This window comes from Protopterus annectens, chromosome 7.part1 (genome assembly GCF_019279795.1).
Source record: "Protopterus annectens isolate FY-2018-M chromosome 7.part1, PAN1.0, whole genome shotgun sequence".
Taxonomy (NCBI): Eukaryota; Metazoa; Chordata; order Ceratodontiformes; family Protopteridae; genus Protopterus; species Protopterus annectens.
In genome coordinates, this window is record NC_056740.1 from 67,168,673 (window position 1) to 67,194,472 (window position 25,800).

Genomic DNA, 25,800 nt, shown 5'->3' on the forward strand with positions numbered 1-25,800 from the left:
CTACGTAATAGTGGTTATAGACGCAAATGTTTTGCTTGTTAAATTTTCCCTTAGCACTTTGCTTGTGGTCCTGCTGAGGTTTCTCATGGCCCTTCTCTACTGTCAGGTGGAACACTAAGCTTAGCCTCAGAGGTACCAAAACACCTCTCACCCACTAGCCAATCCTAAGTATGACCTCTTTTCCTAACTATATAAATTTACCTAGTACTATGGACAGACAATTCCCCACAGTTTCTCCAGTCAGCTTGGTCAACATGGGCATGCTGAGGCAGTGTAGCAATTGCCTCATATTCACTGACAACTCTCTAATTCTAGTCCACACAAACTCAACATGTGAGAGATGCAGCTATATTAAGAACCTTGAATCCATGCCCTTTCACACACCACTCAGTACATATGACAATGAGGGGGTTGTCAGCATTCACAGCTCACCTCCTATTCCACCCAAACATGTGGAGGTCCTCACCAGAAACATACCTAAACACCAGAGATTTTCCAAACACAAACATAAGCACACTACACATAATACACCCTCTGCAGAACACAATACACATAATAGCTCATGCACTAGTGTCTCATCTGTCAAGCCCTTAAGGCAAAACACAAAACCAAACATATTAGTCATAGGTGATTCCATCGTGAGACACACAGATGTCCCTCTCACCAGGCTGGATAAGGAAAAGGTCATGATCAGCTGTCTGTCAGATGCCAGGATCTGCCATATCACACATGCACTTAAGTCTCTCAACAACAGGCACTGTTATTATTCTGTCACAGTCCATGTTGATGTGAATGACTTGAGATGTACCTCTCTGGACTATATAAGGAGAGACATGGCTATGCTCCTGGATTATGTGTCTCAGGCTGGTATGTCCCTAGCCTTAAGCAGCATTTTACCTTCACCTAGGATGATGCCTCACTGCAAACAAAAAATGATTAACTTCAATAACTGGCTTAGTTTCTAGTGTCATTCTAAGGGAATCCAGCATCTGTCAGCCTGGGATGACATGATTGACAGACCTCGATGCTTTGCAGAGATGGTCTTCATCTGTCACCCCTGGGATTTCGGCTACTGGCTAAGGCTCTTGCCATCCCCCATAGTGCCTTTTTTAGGCAGCTTCTCCAGGACAAAATTCCTGATATAAAAACTCCATCTAAAATCAACCTCAAGGTTTTACTGCTAAATGCCAGGAGTCATAGCATGAAACTGCACTCACTGGAAGCAGTCCTCACCTTGGAAGATGCAGACATTTGTGCAGTCACTGAGACCTAGTTCAAGGCTGTGGAGAGCACCCCAGCTATACTAGGTTACACCTCCTTCCACACATTCAGACCACAAACTGAAGGTGTAAAAACTAAAGGAGGTGGTATATCAATATTCATTAAAGATAAATACACCTCCAGATTGATTAAACAGTATGCTTCCCTGGAGATACTTCAGATGCAATTAACTGTTGGTAGGGCACCTATTCAAGTCATTGCCAGCTACAGGACTCCCTTCATGAATCAGGACACCCACTCAGCCTATTTGGATCTACTTGAGTCTATCAAGATACATATGGTCACCATGGTTTTGGGTGACTTTCACTACCCATCCATTGACTGGGTAAATTACTCATGCTCAAACTCATTTGCCCAAAGGTGCCTTGACGTCATTAACTCCAATGCCCTGGACCAGCTGTTTGACACCCCCTCCTGGATCTGGTGCATATCAATATGGGGGACCACTGTAGCAGCCCCACTGTGAGATCTTCCCTGGTGAGGTCTGACCACAAATCAGTCTCATTCGAAGTAACTATCACACTTGAACCCCCAGCAGCAACTAAACTAAACTAAAAAAACTTATCCAAAGCCAATTATAACCTCTTATGGGATGGTATAAATAGATTCACTGTAGCCCCCTCAGATGGAATTGGCAACTATGCCGAGTTCTACACCAATGCTTAATACAAACACCTGTATAACTGCATTGACTTGGCTGTACCTGATAGGACCAAAAAAGCACCTCAAGGAACAGCATACCTTCATGGTGGACAATTGCCATTAACAGGCTTTACAATAAGAAGAAAAAATTGCTGTTTATAAGTAAGAGGGAGTGAGCCCTAAACTGGAAATACTCCCTTCTTAGCTTAAACAAGCAAATAAGACTTCCTGTGAAGCCCTCCCAAGAAAACAATGAATCCAAATTAGCTTCCTCAACTAAGGACAACCATAAGGTGTTCTATAGTTACATCCATAACCTAAAAGGAAAAGCCCAGATTTAGCCTGAACTGGTAGTTAATGATAACACATATACTGAGTCTGTGGACACAGCTAACCTGTTGGTTGACAGGTTCTGTGAAAATGTCACTCCCCTGTCCCCACCACATGTACCCAATGACATCCCTACCACCTGTCCCCTACTTGTATCTCTAAAGAGCAGGTTGTAAATGGCCTCTTTAAGGCCAAAACACAGAATCTAATGGACCTGATAACATCCCAGGCTGTGTCCTACATGGGCTCCAACAAGAATTAGCAACACTACTTGGTACTCTTTTCAATCATAGTCTAAGCACTGGCTTCATCGCAGCTGAATGGAAAATGGCCACCGTTATTCCCTTGCATTAAGGTGGTGCTCCCACTGACCCTGGGAACTTCAGCCCTATTAGCCTGACTAGCCTTATCTGCAAGGCTGTGAAGTGAATTGTCATGGACCTTATCAACAAAGATATAGGTAATCTTCAGTCACTTTACCCTACTCAGTTTGGATTTGTCAAAGGGAGATCATGTCTTTTTAACTTGGTGGACTTCTTAGAGACAGTCACCAAGGCCCTGGAAGAGAGAAAATCTGTGCATACAGCCTACCTAGACTTAGCCAAAGCTTTTGACACTATCCCCCACTCAGGCATCATCGACAAACTCACCCAGTTAGGTATCAGCTCTTATAGTGTTAGATGGGTCTCTAACTGCTCATGGATAGAACACATATAGTCAAAATAGGTTATTCCACCTCCAACAGCAGATGTGTAACCAGTGGTGTTCCACAGGGATTACTCCTGGGACCTCTACTCTTTGGAATCTATTTCTCTGAAGTACAAGAAACAATTAAAGGTCTGTGGCTGACAAAGTTTACTGATGGCTGCAAACTAGGAGCAGTCATAGAATCTCCAAATAATGTCAACATCCTACAAGGGGGTCTTACGCAAACAAATGATTGGTACCAAAGTCATGGGCTTAAACTCAATACAAAAAACTGTATTATCATCCCTTTTGGTAAGAGTGATGTTCCTGCTAACTACCACATAATAGCAACATCCTAAGTATGCACTCAGTGGTGAGAGACCTGTGCACGCAGGTTGACAGCAATCTTTCCTTTAATCACCATGTTTCCTTATATAAAGCAAGTATTAACATTGTGAAGTATTATAAGTTCATAGGTTCATAGGTGTGTACTTGGCTAATGGCCCTCGAGCCTTTACAAGCCTAGCCCATAGGATTACTCTGGCATCGTGATGCCTATTAGCACTGAAGGGTTGTTTACCCGAAAGCTTTGCGTGTATAATACATTTATTTTGGCATTGGATTTGTTGTTTTTATCAGCACTTTGTTTTTCCAGTTACCACTGTACCAGCTTTTATTTCATTGGGACATGCTAACTAACAAGGCAACTAAAAGTATCCCTTAACAGCAATTAAACTATTATGGAGATCAGGAAGGTGGACACAACCATCGGAGGGAAGACAAGTCTGTTAGGCAGGTACAAGGACTGTGTGTGTGTGTGTGTGTGTGTGTGTGTGTGTGTGTGTGTGTGTGTGTGTGTGTGTGTGTGTGTGTGTGTGTGTGTGTGTGTGTGTGTGTGTGTGTGTGTGTGTGTGTGTGTGTGTGTGTGTGCGTGCGTGCGTGCGTGTGTGCGTGCGTGTGCGTGCGTGTGTGTGTGTGTGTGTGTGTGTGTGTGTGTGTGTGTGTGTGTGTGTGCCTTTATATTTGAATGTGTACTTGAGTGTGTAGCAGAGTAATTCGGGGGGATACCAATGCCTACACAAGCAACAGATGATCTGCATGTTGCGTTAGTACCTGCAGTTTAGAAACATGCAAATTAGATCATAATAAGGACCTCAGCATCTGTGAATCTCAAGTTGCCTCATTGTTGGAGCAGGGCCTTTTTCGTATGAATTTTAAGGCTCGTGTTAGGCCCTTTAATAAATTCCTGGGTTGAAATATTGAAATAAAACACTGTGTGATTCCTTAAACCTCTTGTATTAGAGGCAACATGGGATATATGCAAATGACCATTTAAGGACATCACGTATTTCAGCTATATGGCAATTCTGTTTTTTCTGTATTGAAATAAGGCATAATGTGTTACTGCATTAGTGCTTCATAGCCATTAAACTTTCCCTAGATGTGTCAAGTCCTTCATAATGTTGATACTATTATTCAGAGACATTCTCTAGGCAACTTTGAGGCTAAGATAGACTCTCAGTTGAAAGATAACCATACAACCTTCTAGAGTTATGTCAGAAACCTCAAGGGCAGCACATGGCAATGTGCTTAACTGGTGGTTAATGATGTCACATTCATCAAGCCTGGCAATATAGTGAACCTGTTAGTGGATAAATATAGTTTCAGCTTTACCCCCCTGTCACTGCCAAACATTCCCCCCAAAATGCCCTCAACTATAATTAGGGAGCATATACATGCTGCATTCACTGAAGTCAAGAACACAGCGTCAGTGGGCCCAGGTAACATTCCAGGATGCCTCCTGAACAGTATAAAATATGACTTATCAGAACCCCTGGAGTCATTATTTAACTATAGTCTTAATATATGCTTTGTGGCACATGAATGGAGGACTATGACAGTCATCTCCCTTTAAAAGATCTTACCATATCCTGGAAACTACAGACCCATAAGTCTTACTAGCCTTATTTGGAAAGCCATAAAAAATTATCATGGAAATTATCAGCAGGAGACCTCCAGGCACTAGATTCTTCCCAGTTTGACTTTGTCACAGGAATATCATGCTTACTGAATCTATTAGACTTAGAAAATGTCATTAAGGCAATTGAATAGAAAAATGGTGCATACTGCCTACCTAGATCTGGCTAAAGCATTTGATACAATACCCCTCCTGAGCATTGTCAACAAACTTATGGAACTTTATAACACACTGGATAGCTAGCTTGCTCACTGATAGGACTCTGGAGGTTAGAATGGGTGAGACCACCTCCAGAAAAGATGTTGACCACCAGTGGAGTCCCCCAGAACTGTGTGTTAGGTCCACTCCTCTTTGACATCTATGTCTGAGAACTTCTCAGTGAGAAGTCAAAATCAATGTCAAAGGCCTCTGACTAACCAAGTTTGCAGATGACTGCAAACTGGGAACAGTCGCTGAATCCCCCCAAGATCAGAACACCCTTCACAGATAAAAGCTTGGTGACAAAGCCACTGCTTAAATCTCAGTACAAAGAAATGCATTATAGTAGCTTTTGCCACCCCAGGTAACTACCTTATCAACAAAACACCCCTAAAAGTTGACTCATTATATAGGGATCTGGGAACTCATGTAGATAGCAACCTATCCTTCGACCTACATGTGTCCAAGGTAGTAAGAAAATCCTTCTATGTTGATCAAATTATAAGCAAGGGTAAGGTATTAAGTCCAGAGAGGTCATCATATCACTGTACTCAGCCTTCATCAGACTCATCATATAGTATAATGCCCCCTTTGGTTTGTACCTGACCAGATGAATGCAGCAACCTGAATGTCCACAAAAGTTCCATTAAAAAAAAATACAGTGAGTAAACACAATGTCCTACAATGACCACCTCAAACCTTGTCTTTTTATTCTGTCTCATGCAGACTTCTGTGAGGTGCTCTTTGCCTGGCATATATGGCATCCCTGGACCCTGTTTTGATGAACTTTCTGCACATTTGCAAAACAAACAGCATCAGAACTACTAGATTAAAAGACCTACATTTTGCTTGCAGCATAAATAGGACATGTTGGAGAGACAGATATGTTTCTCAGAGAATTCCCATTCTCTGGAACAGGCTCCCTATCCATATAAAGCAGAGTTCCTCCCTATCCCTATTTAAGGCAACTTGAGCCAGTGGATAGGTAATCAGAAATTCACCCCTTAATTGGTACCTATGTCTCTGATGGACAGAGGCAGTCAGTAAATCAATGTCTATATAAATCATATTTGTGGTTCACATTTGGATTGGATGGCTAGGATTATAAGGGCCCTAGAGGTCATTAGCCTAGTGTATACCTCTGAAGCTATGAATTTCTGAAGTGTGTGCAAATATTCTTGTGACTGGATTTACTTTTGGTCAACTATCTAAATATTTTGAGGACTGCTTTGAGAACATAATGATTAAGGTCTTCACCTCAAAGACATAAGGTTTAGAGTTAGATTCTGACTTCTGGTTATTGACTAGGTTACTAATAATCTGCAGACTGATTATCTAGTATTTACCTGTGAATCTATCTGTACACTTAGAAGGCTTGTTTTGGCTTTCAAGTGCTCAGCTATTATGAACATATGGATATTAGAATGAGATCACCTGGAAGTGAAATTGTGTTTACTTATTGTTCAGGTATTGCAGATATTTAGATCTTAGTCCAAGTTTACCTGGAAATGCCTAGATAGGTTGTCTTGGAACTCTTATTGCTTGAACAATGAGTCATTTGAATTTTACTTGGATATGAATGCTTTGGTTATTGCATTTGGTTTAATTAGTTTTTGCAGTTTTATTGTAGACTTTTTTACTTACTACATTGAAATATTGTTCTCAGAGCTTCTACATGTAACTCTTACTTTATTTTTGACATGTCATACTATGTGATACTTTTTGGCTTCTCTTTGATGTTTAAGCTCTTAAGAAATAAGCACTATAAATAAACTGAAGTCGATGGTACATGATCTTTTCAAGTACACTTGTTTGTTTTTGATGTTGTAGTCCTGTTGGATACTGGTGGGCATCTCACTGCTGCACATGCGTTATGGTGCTGTAATCTGGGTTTCATCTCACTAGTATTGCATGTGCCCTTAGGGATCTCTTAACAATAAGAACAGTAGTCTTCCACTGATGTTTAACTAGTAACAAAATTGCTGGGTGTCATCATAGATGGTCAGTTGAAATTCAATCACAACTTATTACATGTGTTTAAAAAAATCATCAAAAACAGCCAGAAGATGTATAGCCTCTACTTTCTTCCTCCCATCTCTCCTGTATGTTGCTCCAAACTTCTCTAAACTTAAAGTCTCATAACTGTCCAAACTTAAGTAATACTGTAATAAAATAGATAAATTTGCAGTACACTAAAATAATAAAAGACATCACTGCCTAGTCATCACAGAATTAAACTGATTAGAACTACCATATCACATAGGTCTTTCACTGCTAACTACAATATATAAACTTTTCTGTAAGTCAGACAATTGCCTAGCCCTTAATAACATAATACAACACTACTCCCACAAAATAATTTTACAGTCTACAGAAAAGTCACTACTAAATCCTCTAACACTGCAGGTGACCCTCTGTATTCAAATAGTTTAGCTAAGCTATGAACCACATCCCACTACCACTGAAATCCATTCAGAATGCAAACTTATTTAAAATACAGTGAAAACCTCACTTGTTAACTCAAAGGAACTTGTACATCTCCAGGATAAATGCTACTGCTGTCTTTAGCTACCAGATCAAACAATTTCTCTTCATTCGGAACCATATGCCTCACAACCAGTCTTTACCAATACCTGAATAGCTTTACTAGAATCTTCCTGCTATATATTTTATTTTGTGACACTGCTTACCCCTACCTCTACACTTCTAATATAAACTTTATAACAGCCATATATGTAATTGTATCTGAATTTGCTTTACACCCCACCTCTAAACTACAATATTAACATTTTCGGTCCTATATAGTTCTTTTCTTCACCTCCATTTTATTGAATTTCTAATTATTAATCATGTGGTCTGCTATCTATTTGACAAACCAATAATACATCTTTTCAAATATGCAATGTTTAATATCTACTAATCCATACATATTTTTATACTGTAATAGTTTCCTCTGCTTTCATATGAATGTAATCTAATTAGCAAATAAGTCTGAAAAAGGTACATGGAGATCAACGTTCTACCCAGAAAATAAATACAAGTAAAAATAAATAACATAAAATGTATGTGTAATTGTAAATGTATATTATTTAATGTCTGTTCGTGTATATTACTGAATGCCTGTTTAAAAATGTCCATAATATGTTGAAGCTTTTTCCCCCCTGGGCCTCCTCTGAATAAAGTTTTTTGAAAAAACCCAGTAAACAAAAGCAAAATAAAACAAACAAACAAAAATACAGTACAAGATAAGCTCTGTTCTCAACAAAAGAAGATAGCCAAGGACAGAAATTTTATTAAAACAAAAGGGTGTTGTGATACTATACTTAGGACAGAATGAGCATCATTCCTCCTAGTACAGATATATAACAGCATCATTCTCAGAAGTCAATTGTAACATAATATCAAGGCATTCAAGATACTGTAATTCAGTTCCTGTTAGCCAAAGCATTGTATAGTTTCAGTTTAAGACACAGATTACTACATAATGTTAAGATAAATAAACAAAGCACACAAGTTTGTTTTCTCCTGCATGAAAACACCAATAACATTTACGTCGATGCTGTATTTTTATTACGAAGTGTCCACTAGCTTCGTTTGCATTACAGAAGTGAAAATACAGTATAGGGACAGTGAGGTCATTCAGCTCCAACTGAATGCCTTATGAGATAAAAGGTGACTAAAAGATACATAAGAAACATGACAATAAACTTCCTGACAATGCCAGTCCAGATGAAGATAATTTACAACCTGTACATCTGACGATGGTTATTGAACCCATTGTTGTCCAAACTGATAATACTATCAATCACCAATAGTCTGTGACATGAATAAGTTATAAATATAGTTCTTATCCCCAAATGTCCCAACAAATGTCGATTAACCACAGGTTTATTTCATTTGTTCCTATGTTAGAAAGGTTGAAACTTTCACTGACTTAATCTGACTTATGATATATTTTTTTGTCACAGTCAACATGGCTGCAGACCAGAGTAAATATCATTTACAGTCACTGCCTAACTGATCACTGCAGTCTTAAAGAATATGGATGATGGATTGCTTTGAAGATCAGCATAAAAAGACCTTACAAAATTTAGTCTGCAGTGTATTGTTTGATTTTAAATAATCTGTTATGGAAATTCCTTCAATTTGAGAATGGCAACTGAATTAAACTGTTATGGACACATCCTAGTCAAGAGCAGTTCTTTGTCTTAGGTCGAATGAGTTCTGGAACATGGTCAAATCCAAACACAAAAAGGCAATGGATAAGTGTGTGTCTGAGAATTAAGAATGATGATAAGAAAGTGAAAATAAGTGTATTGTTACAAAATTGTAACTACTGTCTTATTGTCAACTGCTATGTGCAATACAGTGCATCTCACATTCTTATCTTAACAATAATTGTGGTCACATTTAAATAGCAATGACATGCTTTAATGTAATTTAAACAATACGCTGTTTCCCATCAGATAAATTTAGACATAAAGTTAAGTAGATTCTTAATTCAGTAATGAAATCACTTCATCAACTATAAATGTCAAATCAATCAGTTAAAACATTAAGAACGTCTTACTTTTAAGGCTAGCCTTACTGTACTACACTCCTGAAGAGGGTTCAGCTTGAGTGTTTCTCCAAGGTTACTGCATCCTGACGTTTGATGCGCCAACTCACAGCAAACACAGACTCCATCACTGTCAAACTTAATCTAGGAGAAAGTAGAAAAGAAACAGATTCCGTGAATAAAATGGGGAAAAGGGAACTTGTCTTATTAACATTACTCACGCATACAGACAGCTAGAAGTGCAAATTCTATCAGTTCTGCCCCTTGTAATAAAAAATGTCTGTTTCAGAATTCTTTATCAGCACCTAAAACATTATGAAGTGTTCAGACATTTAAAAAGACGGGCAAATACAGTTAGTCAAAATTCTACAAAAAAAGAAATGTAATTATAACATTTCAGCTGATGCTGTCTATTGCTTCTGGTGTTCTTAAATGTGAATTAACGTTATTAAGTTGGAGAGTAAAGTATAAATAATATTTTTATTTATTTTATTTTTTGTTTTATTTTATTTTATTTTATTTTAGTTATCCTTCATTGACCAGGTTAGTTCCACTAGGCTAGAAGCATCTTTTCAGTGGAGACCCAAAGTGGTATTTATGCTATTAGGGAAAATTTGCAAAGGCATTGGGCAACTTCCAATACTCTTTTCAATAGTTGCCATGGGATCTTTTACATCCACCTGAGCTACTACCATCTCAAACAGATGGAACCTTAGTTTAATGTCTTATCTGAAGATTGACACACTCAGCACTGCAGTTCCCAATATCCTCTCTGTTAGTACAGTATTTTAGGTAGAAGTCATGCAGGATTTGTTAGAATGTCATAGTACTCTGGTAAATGAGCAAAGAACTAAACTGCAACATCATATTTCTAACAATGGACAATAATTTGAATAGAGTTATTTATACCAGTGTGTATGGGTTATGAGTTAAACCTAGAGAATATTAATGGACTGTCTAATGATATGTTTTTTTTTTCAAGCAGCACAGCCTAATTTCAAGTTACTGGCACAAAAGTAGTTGCATTTTATAGCATGTCTGCATGTACAGATAGAGATGCAAGTACACACACACACACACACACACACACACACACACACACACACACACACACACACACACGCACGTGCGCGCGCACGCAGACGCACAAGCACACACACACACACACACACACACACACACACTTTGCTTTCTGTATAAAATATTTTCCATAACAATATTTAATAATTGCCGTATGAGAAGTTTGCCACCTAATTTACATTGAACATACTGTACTTCTGTGTCTTCAGTGAATAATGCAATAGTTGTCTTAGCATGCAAATACAAAGGCTTGTGGCCAGCCATTTTCATTAAGAGCTCAGGACTGCCAGACAGGTAATTAAAGGATCTAGTTATTCTGACAAATGTGAAACTTGACTTTTGACTTTGCCTACATGCTTGAATGTCAAAGCAGTAAACAATTGTGATAACGCCTACACAGATTGTTATGCTACTGTTCTATGTAGTTGTTTGGAAAGATTTTCCCATTTAGTTTTGCTAATGAAGCCATTTCTCTGCCTAGCCTGTCTAATTTATCTTAGATTAATAAAATACTGTCCTAAACATTTTTATTGAACTGTAAAATACTGTTGTTATAGAGGATTATATTCTAAACATTATCTCTTCCCTTTTCCTAGCTCTAACTGCTGCCATTATGAGTTTGTAAGCATGGCTGTCATCACTGTTTTATGTTTATATAATACATAAAAATAGACAAATGAAACATACTAAAATGTATGTTGTCTCTTAACAACTAAAACTATAGCTGAGATTAACAAATGCCACTTATTTGACCATGTATTGGAAAAATATAGCAATCAAATTAGTATAATGTGGCTTGCAACTCATTAACAATGTAATATGGGCCACCTAGTGTGCTAGAGATAAGCTAATTAAAAAATAAGCTGGTGACAGTCCCACAGGTGGTTTAGAGAACACCCATTGAATCTGCATCCCTATGGAACCCAGTAGCATGCACGTTGCAGTCTGCTAATAATGTTCATTCATTCACACAATGCCATGCTGCTTTGAGAACAGATGAGAGCCCTTATAAGGACTGCACAGCAAAATCTTCACCAATTTATTGTCATCAGTGGGGAGGAAATGGGTGTAAAGGTCAGTCAGAAACGGGAAAGAGGAAACTGTGGATGATGGAAGAGAAGAGGAGAGGAGAAGAGAAGAGAAGAGAAGAGAAGAGAAGAGAAGAGAAGAGAACAGATGAATGGGATGGTGGCAAGAAGGGTACGTTTTTTAGTGGTGCAGATGCCTATTTTCTTTTTTTCCCCAAGAAGGGAAGATAAGTAAGGTATTAAGGGGAAGGTATGGGTAGGAAAGATGGTATGGGGTAGTTGCAGTAGAAGACAAACAAACACAAAACACAGACAAAGGTAAATGGGGAGGTGCTGACACAAACAAGGGGGGGGGGCACAAAGAGAGACATAGGCAGACATGGAAGATAATTCGTGTTGGAGAGTACTGGATCCTGTACTCAGGAGGGAAGTAAAACACAAGGAAGGAGAACACCATAAATGGGAATATGGTGGGGTGACATATTTGTGTTTGTCAGAAATGCACCCAGCCAAGAGTCAATCAGTTTTGAGACTGTCCCCCATGCTAGGCCCAACTAAAACTAATATAATGAGCAGGGTCGGGCAGCAGTGTAACTTTGCCAGTCCCTCAATGATGTACTTAAGGTGGCTAATGAAGGCATCAAGCCACAAGTCCACCAATGTTGTCACCACATACTACCTCCAACTTTTGCCAGATTAAATACTGTGACATACTGGTAGCCTGTATACCCCATTGGTGAAAGAACACTGGTGGCCATCACAAAATCCTGCAGGTCACCTCTCACTTGATGGCCTATGTCATTCTACAGAGAGGCAGGATTGCAGGAAGGTGGATACACAGCAAGAAATAACAGGGCAGGTAGATGGTGAGATGCTCTCTGCCATACCACAGTCACTGCTGTGGCTAACACTATATAAAATAGTAACATAAATGGAACAAAACAAAACAAAACAAAAACAACAAATAAATAAAAAGGACAGCAATAAACAGAGAGACACATTGGGGGAAAATATCAGCAACAGTGTGTAACACTGCTTGAAATAAATGGGGAAATAAAATGTTGTGAGATATGTGATGCCAATGTAGACTATACTCCTGCCTGAGCAAACTGGACCATTGCAAGCAGTGTACCACATGGAGCATAAACAGTTCTCAGTGCATGTGAGAAGAACAGTACATGTAGTGCAATAAGTGACCACAGAGGTCATGAAAGATAGATTAGTACACTTGTAGTGCAAAGTTGTGTTTCTAGGGGACAGTCAAGGAGATGCTCAACATGCTTACCACACAGAGGTATGCAGAGTAATATTTGGACCAAGCCATAGGGACACAGTTACAAATGACAAAAACGTGGCATGAACAGGGGTCACAATGGTTGGCTGTCACATAGTATGACATAGGCCAGCCAGCAGTACATTTATCTATTTACTGTTTAGTAACTGAGTAGGTACATGAAAGTGTGCACTCCTCTGAGGCATGACCAGGGTGTGCCAGGAATAACTGGCATTGGCAGGGTATATGGAAGGGAAAGTACATGCATGAAACTGAGAAGGCAGACAAGTGTATCCTCCAGGGATGGCAGTGGACATAGCAATGTAAAGTGGGCAAATACAGCTGTGATGCAGACTGTAAATACATGGCATGTTGGAGGAATGCCAAAAGCCAGTCCATGGATCAGTATCTCACAGTGATGGCACTTCCCAGAGGTAGGGTGGATGGGAGAGCATGATAGCCTAAATGTACCACGTATGTATGCAACACTGTAGCAACACATAATCCTACACTTATCAAAGACATAATATATGCAGCTATAAAATTACCAGTGTGTTCAAACCTCTGTATCTGGACAGCCTTTCCATATGCCTTTGAGACATCACCTGATTCTCCTCAATCTCTTCAGCAGTTGAAAAATATAGCAGAAAATGAAACTGTCTATGAATCAAGTGTCCTACATTTAGCTCAGTGACTAAGAGTAATTTGCTCTACAGTGCTCTTGTCATAGGAGCTTACTGTAGAACTTCCCAGCATTTTCTGTAACTTTATCTTCCTATTGGTGAATAAGGTCAATATATTACTTCTTCAGGTTGCAGCAAGGCAGCTCAGCAGTAAGTTATGCCACCAAACACTGACACATGAGGGAATGATGTCTCAATGTGATATTTAGGATGTGAAAAACATGATGGTCTGATTGTATATATTCATGAAAACCTGTGTCTCACCCCACAATTGCATTACTACGTCTCTATTGGCTGGAATATATCTGAACACACTTGCATCCCCATAGGAATCAGAGACCTGGTCAGGCACATGCACTGTGCTTTGCATCTTTTGTACATGTGCACGTTCAGGTACAATCCTTGGCCTGCCCTTTGCAAAACCGTTATTCCAATATAATGGAATTTACATCTTTTTTTTAATACTAAAAGTCTTTATCAAGTACTGTGAAACTAAAAGTTCTGGGGTGTTACATGCTGTGTTATGTTTCTGACTTGAGAGAAAATAACTTAACTGCCTGCTTGGAGCATTGCTCTAATTCCATGAAAATATAAGATGAAATTATTAGTGCAAATGGAAAGGGAAGGGTTTAAGGAGTAAGGCCTGTGGTACTACTGTGTTAATCAGCCATTGCTGTAAAAGTGAATGATTTACACGAACAAATATTGTTCTGGTAGAGATGTAATTATAAAACTACTTCAGTGTTATGACACCATTAAAAATTGAGAATAACTAGTATAGGGGTAAAATGACTGACTCAATATTAGGGCAGATTTAAATGAACAGTTATAATTCTATTGACAAACACACACACACACACACACACACACACACGTTTGTGACAAATACCATGTGTACTCTGTCCTTGATTGATAATTTTTAAAAAATATTTTTACCAGAATGAGAAGGTGGCAACTGGTTTGAAGTGTTCTGATACTGGGGACTGAAGTGTTTATGGTAAGGGGGGATACAATGGGTTCTTTTCACACTGTGGGAGTTATTCCAGTGCAAATTAATTTTTTCCAGGTACACGTTAACAGGTTTTACACTAAGATGAGCTATCACATTCACATGAAAGAAAACTGAATGAAGGACATCAGCTGGAAACTTCCTTTTATACGAAGGGGCAGCGAGGTGTTGCTCAATGTCTTTCATGAAAAGAACCTTTAAGTACAACAGAGTTACAAGCTACAGTTATAAGGTAGTGACGTTGAATCAGAATAAGAAATGTGTATCAGCAGTGGTTAAAGTAGGTGAACCGCTCATCAGGAATATGTTTATCATTTAGTGATCTTCCATTAGTTTTAAAGTTTTGATCTGCTCTTATCTACGTTTATTTTAATTCAGTCCAAAGCAGCTCAAAGCTCATGACAGAGAGAATTGTTATTTCAGTCTAATGAAGCTTTAGTGATTTTAGCAATATGTTGCAGTCACTTTTTAAATGGTGATAGGAAAGCCATAAAGGAAATATTTCCAAAAGTTATAGCTGATCCCAGCTTTGTTTCTTAGCATTCATGGATGCCTTCAGAGTTTAATGTGAGCAAGGTGCTAAAGTTTCCTTTGACTTAGTTCTATATTGTGTAAGATATTATGGAGCAGGTCTAGAATGTCTGAATGATCTTTACTTGATAAAAGCAGCTTCATGTTATAGCCTATTTAATAAAAAACTCTAGATACATCCTTTTTCGTAAGCCAATCTTTCAAAGTGTAGGGCTATATGTATTTGCGTATTAAGTTTAATAACTGGGAAAGTGGACTTTGCCCAAATGGACTCATTTCAGCCACAGAATAGAAAATGAAAGGTTACATGGGTAGGACCTGATGCAGATACCACATTAAATGAAGTGACACAGCCAATAAACAACACATACGGCAGTTATGTACTGTGTTACTGCACCTCCTACGTCACTTCTAGAAAATCGCAATTTCCATGACAAGCTTACAAGCTGCCCAATAATATAAAATGCTTTTGTAATCAGTTACCTAAATTAGCCTTCCGGTAATTGGGAAAAGTATGCCTCAACCAATAACTGAGTGCAAAAACTGCCAGCTTCACTGGCTACGTGGATATACACAACATATAACAGTAAGAAGACTCCTTTCTTCATCATCGCCTGTCACAAGTGTAGTCACTCAAGGTCCTATGGTTGAGCTACACCTTTTAGCATTTTTTCTCACACACACCAATGACTTCAGTTTCCAGCTCAACAACTATGCAGGTGAAAATAAACTGAGGAGAATTGTCATAGGTTCATAGGTAGGTACTAGGCTATCTGCCTGAGGGCATTTATAAGCCTAGCCAGAGTGTGTCAGCTTTCACTGCCCCATTGATTAATTAACTGAGCATCTGTCAAGAAGAGCCAATGAAGTGATCCCAGGGGTGTATTTTCTGTTACCCATCCACTCGTCAAGGTTCCTCTTGAAGAGTGTTAGTGAGGGGCTCTGCTAAACGCAGTTAGGAATTTTGTTCCAAAGCATGGGGAATCTCTGTGACAGGAATCTATCCCTCCAGCATGTTCTATTTATTGTTGTGGTGAGGTTTAGCTCACTAGAGCGAGTGGCTCGCAGTGACTTGGATTTCTTTAGGTGGAGCATGTCCATCAGTTCTGAGTTGGACATGGCTTTGTAAGTCAGGCAGAGATCACCTCTGAGTAAACAATATGCCACTAAGTACAGCTGGAGTTTTTCCATTCGGGCTACATAGAACATATGTTTGAGGCCAGTAATCCTCTTGGTGAGGTACTTTTGTGGCCTTTCCAGCTGTTGGAAGTGTCTTGTGAGGTACATCCCAAACAGGGCATTGTACTCTATGATGGGTCTGATGAGTGGGCACTATAACCTCTTTATTTCTAGATGTGAACTCTTTAGTAATTAGATAGGCTACATAGAAGGATTTCCTAACTACTTTGGCAATATGATTGACAAAGGAGAGATTACTATCTACCTGGGTCCCCAGATCTCTTATTACCTCTTCTGTATTAAGAGGGCTGCCACCTATGTGGTAATTCATGGGTGTTTTGTTTTTCCCAAACGGGATTACTATGCATTTTTTGGCATTTAGCTTGAGACCATGACTTTGACACCAGGTGTCCGTTTCAGTAAGGCCCTTTTGGAGAATGTCTGTGTCAGCTGGTGAGTCAATTATTGCTCCCAGTTTGCAAGTCATCAGTGGACTTGGTTAGCCATAGTCCTCCTGTGTTTGCCTGTACTTCTGAGAGATATATGCCGAACAGTAGGGGTCCCAGGGTTGAGCCTTGTGGGACACCACTTGTGACTGGTTTAGAGTCAGACCTGGAGCCCACTATTCTTACATTGTGAGTTCTGTCTGTAAGACAGTTGGCAACCCATCTCATGATGTAGGGGTTTATGTTTAGGCTGGTGAGTTTTTCTATAATTCCAGAGTGGGGAATGGTGTCAAAAGTCTTGGTGAGGTCAAGGTAGGCTGTGTGAACTACCTTCCCCTCATCTATGGCCTTGGTGACTGTCTCAAAGAAGTCAACCAGGTTTAGTAGGCATGATCTGCCCTTAACAAAGCTGAACTAGGTCAGGTCAAGTTTTTGGAGGTTCCCAATGTCTTTGTTAATGAGTTCCATGATGATGCACTCCATAGCCTTGCAGACCAGGCTAATCAGGCTTATGGGGCGATAGTTACCAGGGTCAGTTGTGTCCCCTCCTTTGTGGAGCAGAATAACCGTTGCTGTGCACAATTCTATGGGCATGTAGCCTGTGGAGAGGCTGAGGTTGAACAGTGTGTTTAGGTGGGGAGTTAGTTCGTTCTGTAGTTCGTGCAAGACACAGCCTGGGACACCATCTGGTCCCATTGATGCTGTGCTTTTGGCTTTTGAAAGGGCTGTTTTCACCTGTGCATCTGTGATTTCTGGGACACTACACTCTTTCTGTATTGTCGTGGGCTCTTTTGGAGGTTAGAGGGGGGTGAAGTTTGAACTGAATCTATCTGCCATGATGTTGGCAATATCAGTGGGTTCAGTATATTTTGTGTTATTTTGCACTAGCTCAGAGCATATCTGCGAGTTGCCACTTAGATTCTTAACATAGCTAAAGAAGGCTTTGTGGTTATCTTTTGAATCCTTGGCTATTTTTCTTTCGACGTTAGCCTTGGAGGATTTTAATGGGACCTTAGTTTCTTACTGATACTGATCAGGGATGTCTTTCCTTCTTGGGATTTGCTTTTTTTCTGAACTAGTTTCCTCCTTCTATTGTATAGCCTGTTTATGGCAAGGGTTCACCAGACTGGTTTCCTTCTCTTAGGGGAGTGAGTCTTGGTTTTGCTAGGGATGGCATGATCCATGCATCCTTGTAGGTGCTCATAGAGTGCATTTGTAAAGGTTTCTGCATCTTGGGCAGCGTTATCCTTTAGCGTGGGGGCTGTAAAACTTACCACCTCTGTCTTAAGTAATGTGAAGTTTGCTTTAGAAAATTTTTTACTGTGGTTTCCTTAGTTGGGGGTGGGGTGGGGTGTGGACATCCAGAGTGATTAGTTTATGGTCTGATCTAACCAGTAATGGGTTGACCTCTGGTGTGGAACATGTGTTGCCCATGTTGGTGATGACCAGGTCCAATATGTTTTCACGTCTGGTAGGGGAGTTTACCTGCTGATCCAGGGCATTTGAGTTGATAAATTCCAGGAAGCGCTGGACCTGGGAGTTTGTACTTGAGTAGTTTTCCCAGTTAACGGTAGGGTAATTGAAATCACCCAATATCAGGGTGTTCGGTAGGACCTTCATGTTTTCCAGTGTCTCCAGAAAGGCAGAGTGGTGGTCCTGGGTCATGGAGGGTAATCTGTAGCAGGCCACAATTTGCATTGCAGATTTGCGTGATGTTAGTTGCACATGGATGATCTTGGAGGTATCATACTGCGCCACTAACCTGGAGGCGTAGGTATCCTTGATGAATATGGATACACCCCCTCCTTTTGTGTTTCAGTCCATGTTCTGTGGCCGAAATGTGTGGTATGAGTTGTAGCCTGGTAGTGCTGGGGTGCTCTGTGGAGCCTTGAACCAGGTTTCAGTTACTGCACAGATGTCAACGTTCTCCATACTGAGGGGTGCTTCAAGCGCATGCATTTTGAGATTTAAACTCCTGCCGTTGAGTAGCATAACCCTCATTTTTTTATTTGTGCTGTTTACGGAGGTGGGTTTGACTTTTGAGCCTTGATCACCTTTACTCAAAGTTTTAATAACAAAGTCATATACTTGTGACTGAATAGTTTTTTTTTACCGAAATGTCTGTACAACAAGAGAACTCCTACAAATAATCTGATGCATTCTGGGTTAATCATTTTAGAATTCTCTACTGCCATGCTGTAGTTGAAAAATGTAATACAGGCAGCTCACAAATGTGCTGTCATTGAAGCATGTATTAAATCTCATCCAAGCTCATGCAAAAACAGAAGCTAGTCTCCAAAAACAGCTCAAACACTGTTGCAATGCAGAATTGGTGCCACTTGAGGTAACAACAGTTTTCTTTTGGCTCTACTGCACATAAGCTTGAAAGCTGGAATATTATCTAACCACCTAAGTAATCATTTCTGGCAAGTGATTTTTAAATGTCTTGCCTCTGTTTCTGTCAAGATATATGATGTTATCATATTAGTTCTGCTGATGTCTGCAAAAATCTGCCATATACATTAAGGTTTAGCTAACTGAAGAATACTCTTCTGAGGAGGAATATCATTCCTTCATTACTATTTTACTACAGCATTCAAAAAGAAGGAATCAGCCTGGAATCATCTCTTGTCCCTTTGGCATTGCACATTAGACAGACAACAAATCCTGTAATCTCACAGACAAAGGGATAGTTTTTTTATTACACAATTTTTCAAGATAATACACTGACTGTTTAATGGACAAATCTGTTTTGTTTCCAAAACTTTTCAAATCAGATGTGATAAAGACAACATTCAGGCTCCCAGCTATCATTTTCAAAATCTTAATGTCTGTGATTATCACATTTCTCTACCATTACATTTTTTCATGTCAATAGCTTGTCTGATTCAAATAAAAATTACCTGTCATTCAACCGCTAAAGAGGATCCATATCTTGCATTGTTAGATGACCAGCACTCAATCCGAAAAACATGGTCTGACATACCCAAAGTCTTACATTCACTGAGTAGTGTGATAACACTACTAAAGCGAAGGATATATTTTCTATTCTTTTGTACTTGACATCTCCGACTCATAATTTTGCTTGTTTTTGAGCAATGTCTACAAGGGGATCTATATTAGGTAATCGAACTTTCAAAAGTTCGACTGTCATATGGTCGACACCATCTGATTGAACTTTTAAAAGTTTGAAAATCTAATAAAAAAAAATAAACTACACAAATAACCTACTTGAACGTTTTAAGCAGGGGCACAAGCCCCTCTGGCACCCCCCACACACACTGCTCTTTAAATATACCAACTCCGAGATCGCACTACAGTGCAGAAAAGGGAGCTCTTCCCATTCCACTCTGTACGGAGATCTCCGTTAAATGTTCGAACTTTCAAAAATTCAGTCATATGGTGTTGACCATATGACAGTCGAACTTTTGAAAGTTCGATCATCTAATATAGACCCTCTACAAGGTGTTCAAGGTAGGTTACGTCTGCCAGACCTATTTAGAAATTTGTCATATTTATTTGTTTAGGTCTGAAAAAAAAGTTGCATGCTTGACATAGTCATAACATGTAACAACATAAACAATAACACAATAAAATCCTTGTGAATGTCTAGTAATAGAAGAATGAATGATAAATCTAGTGTCTGAGGCATCTTTTTCACATATCTTATTAACATAGATTAGTGCAGGCCACATTAACTGACAAATACAAATCCCTTCCTTAGCATACCTCTCACTGCAGTGAGCCAATACTGTTTGATGCGTCTACAATGACCACTATCTAAGCTTCCAAAACTGTAAATTGATTTCTATACAGCATCCAGATCCAGGGCCTGCTTAAATTCTTACTCCAGTATCCTTGACTTGGATTCATACCCTGTGACCACTTGATTTACCAGCAGATGCATTTGATTTTTATTTTATTCATTCAGCTTGCTATATCCTGATTTGCTGTTTAACATAAACCAGAATTCCCTAAATGTGTTCATTGATATATCACAGGGGTTACATCACCTACTTTGACAGGGTCATGTCATCTGCAGAGGATTTAATAAAAGTCTTACTGCCTCAGACAGGATTGAACCCTATTTCCATTTATTGTGTGTATGTAGTCTTTCTACATTCTTCCAGTGCATTTCTAAGGGCTTTCTCCAGGTATTCTAATTGTCTTCCTGCTCATAAAAGCATGCTGACTGACAGACAACTCTAAACTTTCTAATTATACAATGACTGGCCATTGATATTCAAAACGAGCATGCTGATTGGTCAGCCCAACCAGTGTTCCTGTTGTAAATCAAGCATATACCAATGAAAAAAGTCTGGTCACCCGAACTTTCTTTTATTAATATATGCTATGATTTTTCAGTTTTCCTGAGCTAAGACAATGAAAACAAAACACAATAGAAACAGAAGCCCTGTCCTCATATATTTTGTATTTAATTCTAAGCCTGGCAACAGTTCATCTACAGAAACATAGGGGTCTCTGTACCCAAGCAGTTGATCAGAAAGCAGAACATTTCTAACATGTTTTTTTTTTAATTTAAAATACATGACTTCTTGTCAGGCAGCATGTGTATAAAAAGGACGACCAAAGGTATGAAATTCACATTCCGGACAGTTTATAGGTATAAAACAGACAGGACAGAAATATATGGAAAATCAGGTATGTTTCTTTAGTTCTGGATAATGTACTTGATATTTGTTGTATTTCTGCCCTGTCTCTCTTGCACTTCTAAACTATCTGGATTGCAAACTTTTTTTTTTACTTTAACAAAAATGAACAAAGCAACAGAAATCTTCCTTTCTCAGTTGTTTTCTTGCCAAAGCATGGATATACTGTGTAAGTGTGTGAATGTAAGTCCCATACCCATGCACAGTAAATCAAGAAAGCCCCAAAAATGCAGATAAGCAGCGCGGTGCCCTTATACGAGGACATTACTTAAGAAAAGCAAGTAACTGTTTTCCCTAAATAATGTCATTGTATAATAGCAATAACCCATGGCTGGGTGTGGGTAATGATTGATTTACCCACAGTTTGCTTTCTTTAGTTGGGCCTTGTCTTCATGTCCAAACCACGGCAACCATGGGTAAATCCAGCATTACCTACACACAGCTGTGGGTTATTGCTATATTATACAATAACTGGCCATTAATATTCAAAAACAATTAAGCTAATTGGCCAGCCCAACTAGCATTCCCATTGTAAATGCAGCATATACCAATGAAAAAAATCTGGTCAGCCGGACTTTCTTCTGTTAATATATGCTATGATTTTTCAGTTTTCTTGAGCTAAGATGATGAAAAAAAAAACACACTAGCAAAAGAAGTCCTGTCCTCTTATATTTTGTATGTAAGTCTAAACCTGGCAACAGTTCATCTGCAGAAACATAGGGATCTCTCTACCCAAGCAGTTGATCAGGAAGCAGAACATTTCTAATATGTTTTTTTTTAATTCAAAATACATGACTTCCTCTCAGGCAGCATTCATATAAAAAGGATGATGAAAGGTACAACATCTGCAATCTGGACAGTTTACAGGTACAAGAGAGAAAGAACAGAAATACAAGGAAAATCAGGTATGTTTCTTTAGTTTTGCATAATGTACCTGATTTTCTGATTTTAAATGCTGACTGCACATCACCAAGATATACAACTGCTCTTTCCCCTCCCCTCCAGTCTGCATTTTGCATATACACTTTTTCTTCTTCTCCTTAAATTCCATAGCCTCTATCCATCCCCATCTAATTTTTGACTATCCTCCTTAACCTAGTTGTTATGACCATAACCTGAGCTCTACAGCTTGCACTGTTGTTATGAGTACCTTGCCTCAGTACCTGGATGTTCCTCATCCTATACCCTCTTCTATAAAATTTGTCCATACTTTACCTATACGTACTGCCTTTATTAAATTATCTTTACTTACAATTTCTCTGATTGTTTATTTTTCTTTTGAAGTTAACAGAAAACTGGACCTGCCCATTTCATTCACCCTCCCTATGCTTGGGCTCACTTCACACCCCTACCCTACCCCCATTTCCACCCACCCCACCATCAATTACTTATATAGTATCTATAGCTCCTCCTACCTCCCAAATTTATCCAATAAACACATTTCCGCCTAACTCCAACCCCTCCACACCCACAGCACAGCTATTTCCATACTGCTCAGTATTTGTTTTATACATAGTACAACCTATTCACACACTTAGACGCCACCACTATTACATATCTAATTTTTCCCTTAATTCCACCAATAATACATATCATTTTTTCCTTAACTCTTTTCCTCTTCCCTGACTTGCAGACTCGTTTTCTCTAACCAGCATTAACCTAAACTATGATTCTGCCCAAACACCACTATACATACTTCTCAACCTGTAAACATTAAAAATCTGGACAAGGCCCATGAAAAATAGGTACAAATTAGTACGCTGATTAATGTAAAATTTGCATACATAATGACATAACCCTAACTCTAATGAAATTGTGGGATACCAACTTTCAAACACAAACTGAAGAACAGACAACCAAAATATGGTGCCAGAGTCCCCATGCAGCTATTCCAATGTCCCATTTCCTGGCTATTACGCCCCATTTACCATAAACACTAATGTGGGCATGCATACTGCTTTACTTGTATAATGATTATTTGGATTTTATTTTTACATGTTATAGCAGAATGCACAAACACTAATAGATATCTGCAAATCAAAGCAATACTGTCTCACAATGAAAATAGACTTGGCATTAAAACTTCTCTGTCCTTGAAACTCGCATTCATTGAAACAACATTAAACCCACACCACATCAAAGAAAATGCATCTGGCCAGTGGTGGATAGAGATTACCTTTGGGCTGCTTTCAAATCATAGGCCGCTTGCACACAAAACAAAAAACATACATGAGTTCTTTGATACACCTTCCTGACATTAAATTATATTCCTTGTATAATATAACACACTTGTTAGACTTAAATTAGAGCAAATTTTAAATTTATTGTTTGAACATTTTTCCAGTAGGCAATGAAACAAAATGCATGAACCCATAATGATAAAACTGCCCAATTCAGAGCATTTCCATCATAAAAGTCTACTTACACACACAAAATATATGTATGTGTATATATATATATATATATATATATATATATATATATATATATATATATAATGACAGTAGTGAAAGCATCTTGCACAGCTTCTTGCACTTATTTCCAATTTCAGTTCTTTTTTTTGGGGGGGGGGGCAAAAGGCCAAAAACTAGGGACACATTTTAAACATTGCTTGTATACTTTTGGAAAGTTGCTAGAATAAAATGTTGTGTTACCACCATGCATTTCACTGCCAAGTCTTGAACCCAGGACCCTGTACACTACAGTCAGAGCAACATACCAATATGTCAAATCAGCAGTTTTCTGAAAGAATTTAGAAAGACTGAAACTTAAATGGCTATCATTTAATGAACTCAGTTCTTACTTCTCACCATAGCTCTCAACGTCTTTGCACAAAAAACCTGGACAAATCCAATAATAGGGGAATACAGCCTCAAAATACGGACAGATTTCAAATACTGATCTTATAAATGTAGAAAATTGCTAGAATAAAAGATTTTATGATACCATTTATTTTTTGAACTATGAAGTCTGAAATTCAAATGCCTGTCATTATTTAGTGAATTCAATCCTTCAGTGATTTGCCACAAAAATCCTGAAATCTACAGATTTAATGAGAAACAGAACAAAAATATGAGGCATAAATTCACAAGTGGTGGTGGCTAGGGACTTTAGGCTCTTTTTACCTGTACCCAAGGTACAGGGTTTGAGCCTGAGCATTTCTAGCCACCAGGTGTATTCCCTTGGGGGCATTTACACACACACACACACACACACTTTGGATAACTGCAGAAAAGCAGAGTCTGTTCAGGCCAATGAAATAATACCTTAAAAGCAAGTGGGAAGCAGCTTTTCAAATACCGTTCAGAAGCAGCAAGCAATGCAGAACAAATACCGCATCCTGAAACACGTCCATTTACTAGAAAGAAGCAGGCATACCTTAAAAGCAATGCAGAACAAAAACTGCATCCTGAAACAAGTCTGTTCAGGCCAAATAGCTTAAAATCAAACTCCATTCATGAACAAATACGTTAAAGCTAACTGCAGAACAAATACCTTATCTGTTCAGAAGCATCTTTTCACTTGCAGATCAAATAGCAGAACAAGAACAAATACCATTCAGAAGCAGCTCAAACTCCATTTACTAGAAAGTTCTTGCAGCAGCCAGTTGCTCTGAAAATAACTCCATAACTCCATTCACTAGAAATCTGGATGGCTAGATGCTGTTTCCTTCCAGCTCACAGATTCATTAATTCAAACAGTAGCAGCCAGCCAGAAATGCGTGCACGTGAGCCTCTGAGCTCAATTCCGACAGGCTGGTGGAGCTGATGTTATCCCGCACGTAATGACGTCAGCTCAAAAAGCGAAAGAGAACAAAATTTAAATAAAATAGCTGGGAAAAAATCAGAAATGAATGGGTGCCACTCGGGAATCGTGGCACCCCATTATTTGGACCCCAAAACTCGGTAAAAAACAAGTAATTCAGTACAGTTGGGAGGTATGTCATTGTATCTTCTCTGCATCTCTATTCACACTCCTGTGCATACTCCTACAAGTCACTTCATTTAAGTATGCACTAACACCAGCAACTATAAAAAAATCCACCCAGGCTTCACCTCTTGACATCCATACAGATAGTTTCTCTAGCATTAAAACATACTTAATTGAACACAACAGAATTCATCTTATTAATTCTACTACCTTCCTGCACCTAACAAAATAAAGTTAAAACAATACAATCCCTCCAGGTATATAAATAAGGCTAACCTTCTACACCACTGATTTGGA

General features: G+C 38.9%; 1 protein-coding gene across 1 annotated transcript in view; it reads right to left on the reverse strand.

The window, feature by feature from the left end:
- FAM189A1 (family with sequence similarity 189 member A1) overlaps positions 1–25,800 on the reverse strand; it is a 2,511,558-nt gene that overhangs the window by 1,048,221 nt on the left and 1,437,537 nt on the right. The window contains exon 3 of the mRNA XM_044078557.1: positions 9,687–9,818. Coding sequence (XP_043934492.1) covers positions 9,687–9,818 — 132 coding nt within the window. The remainder of the gene's footprint in view (positions 1–9,686; positions 9,819–25,800) is intronic.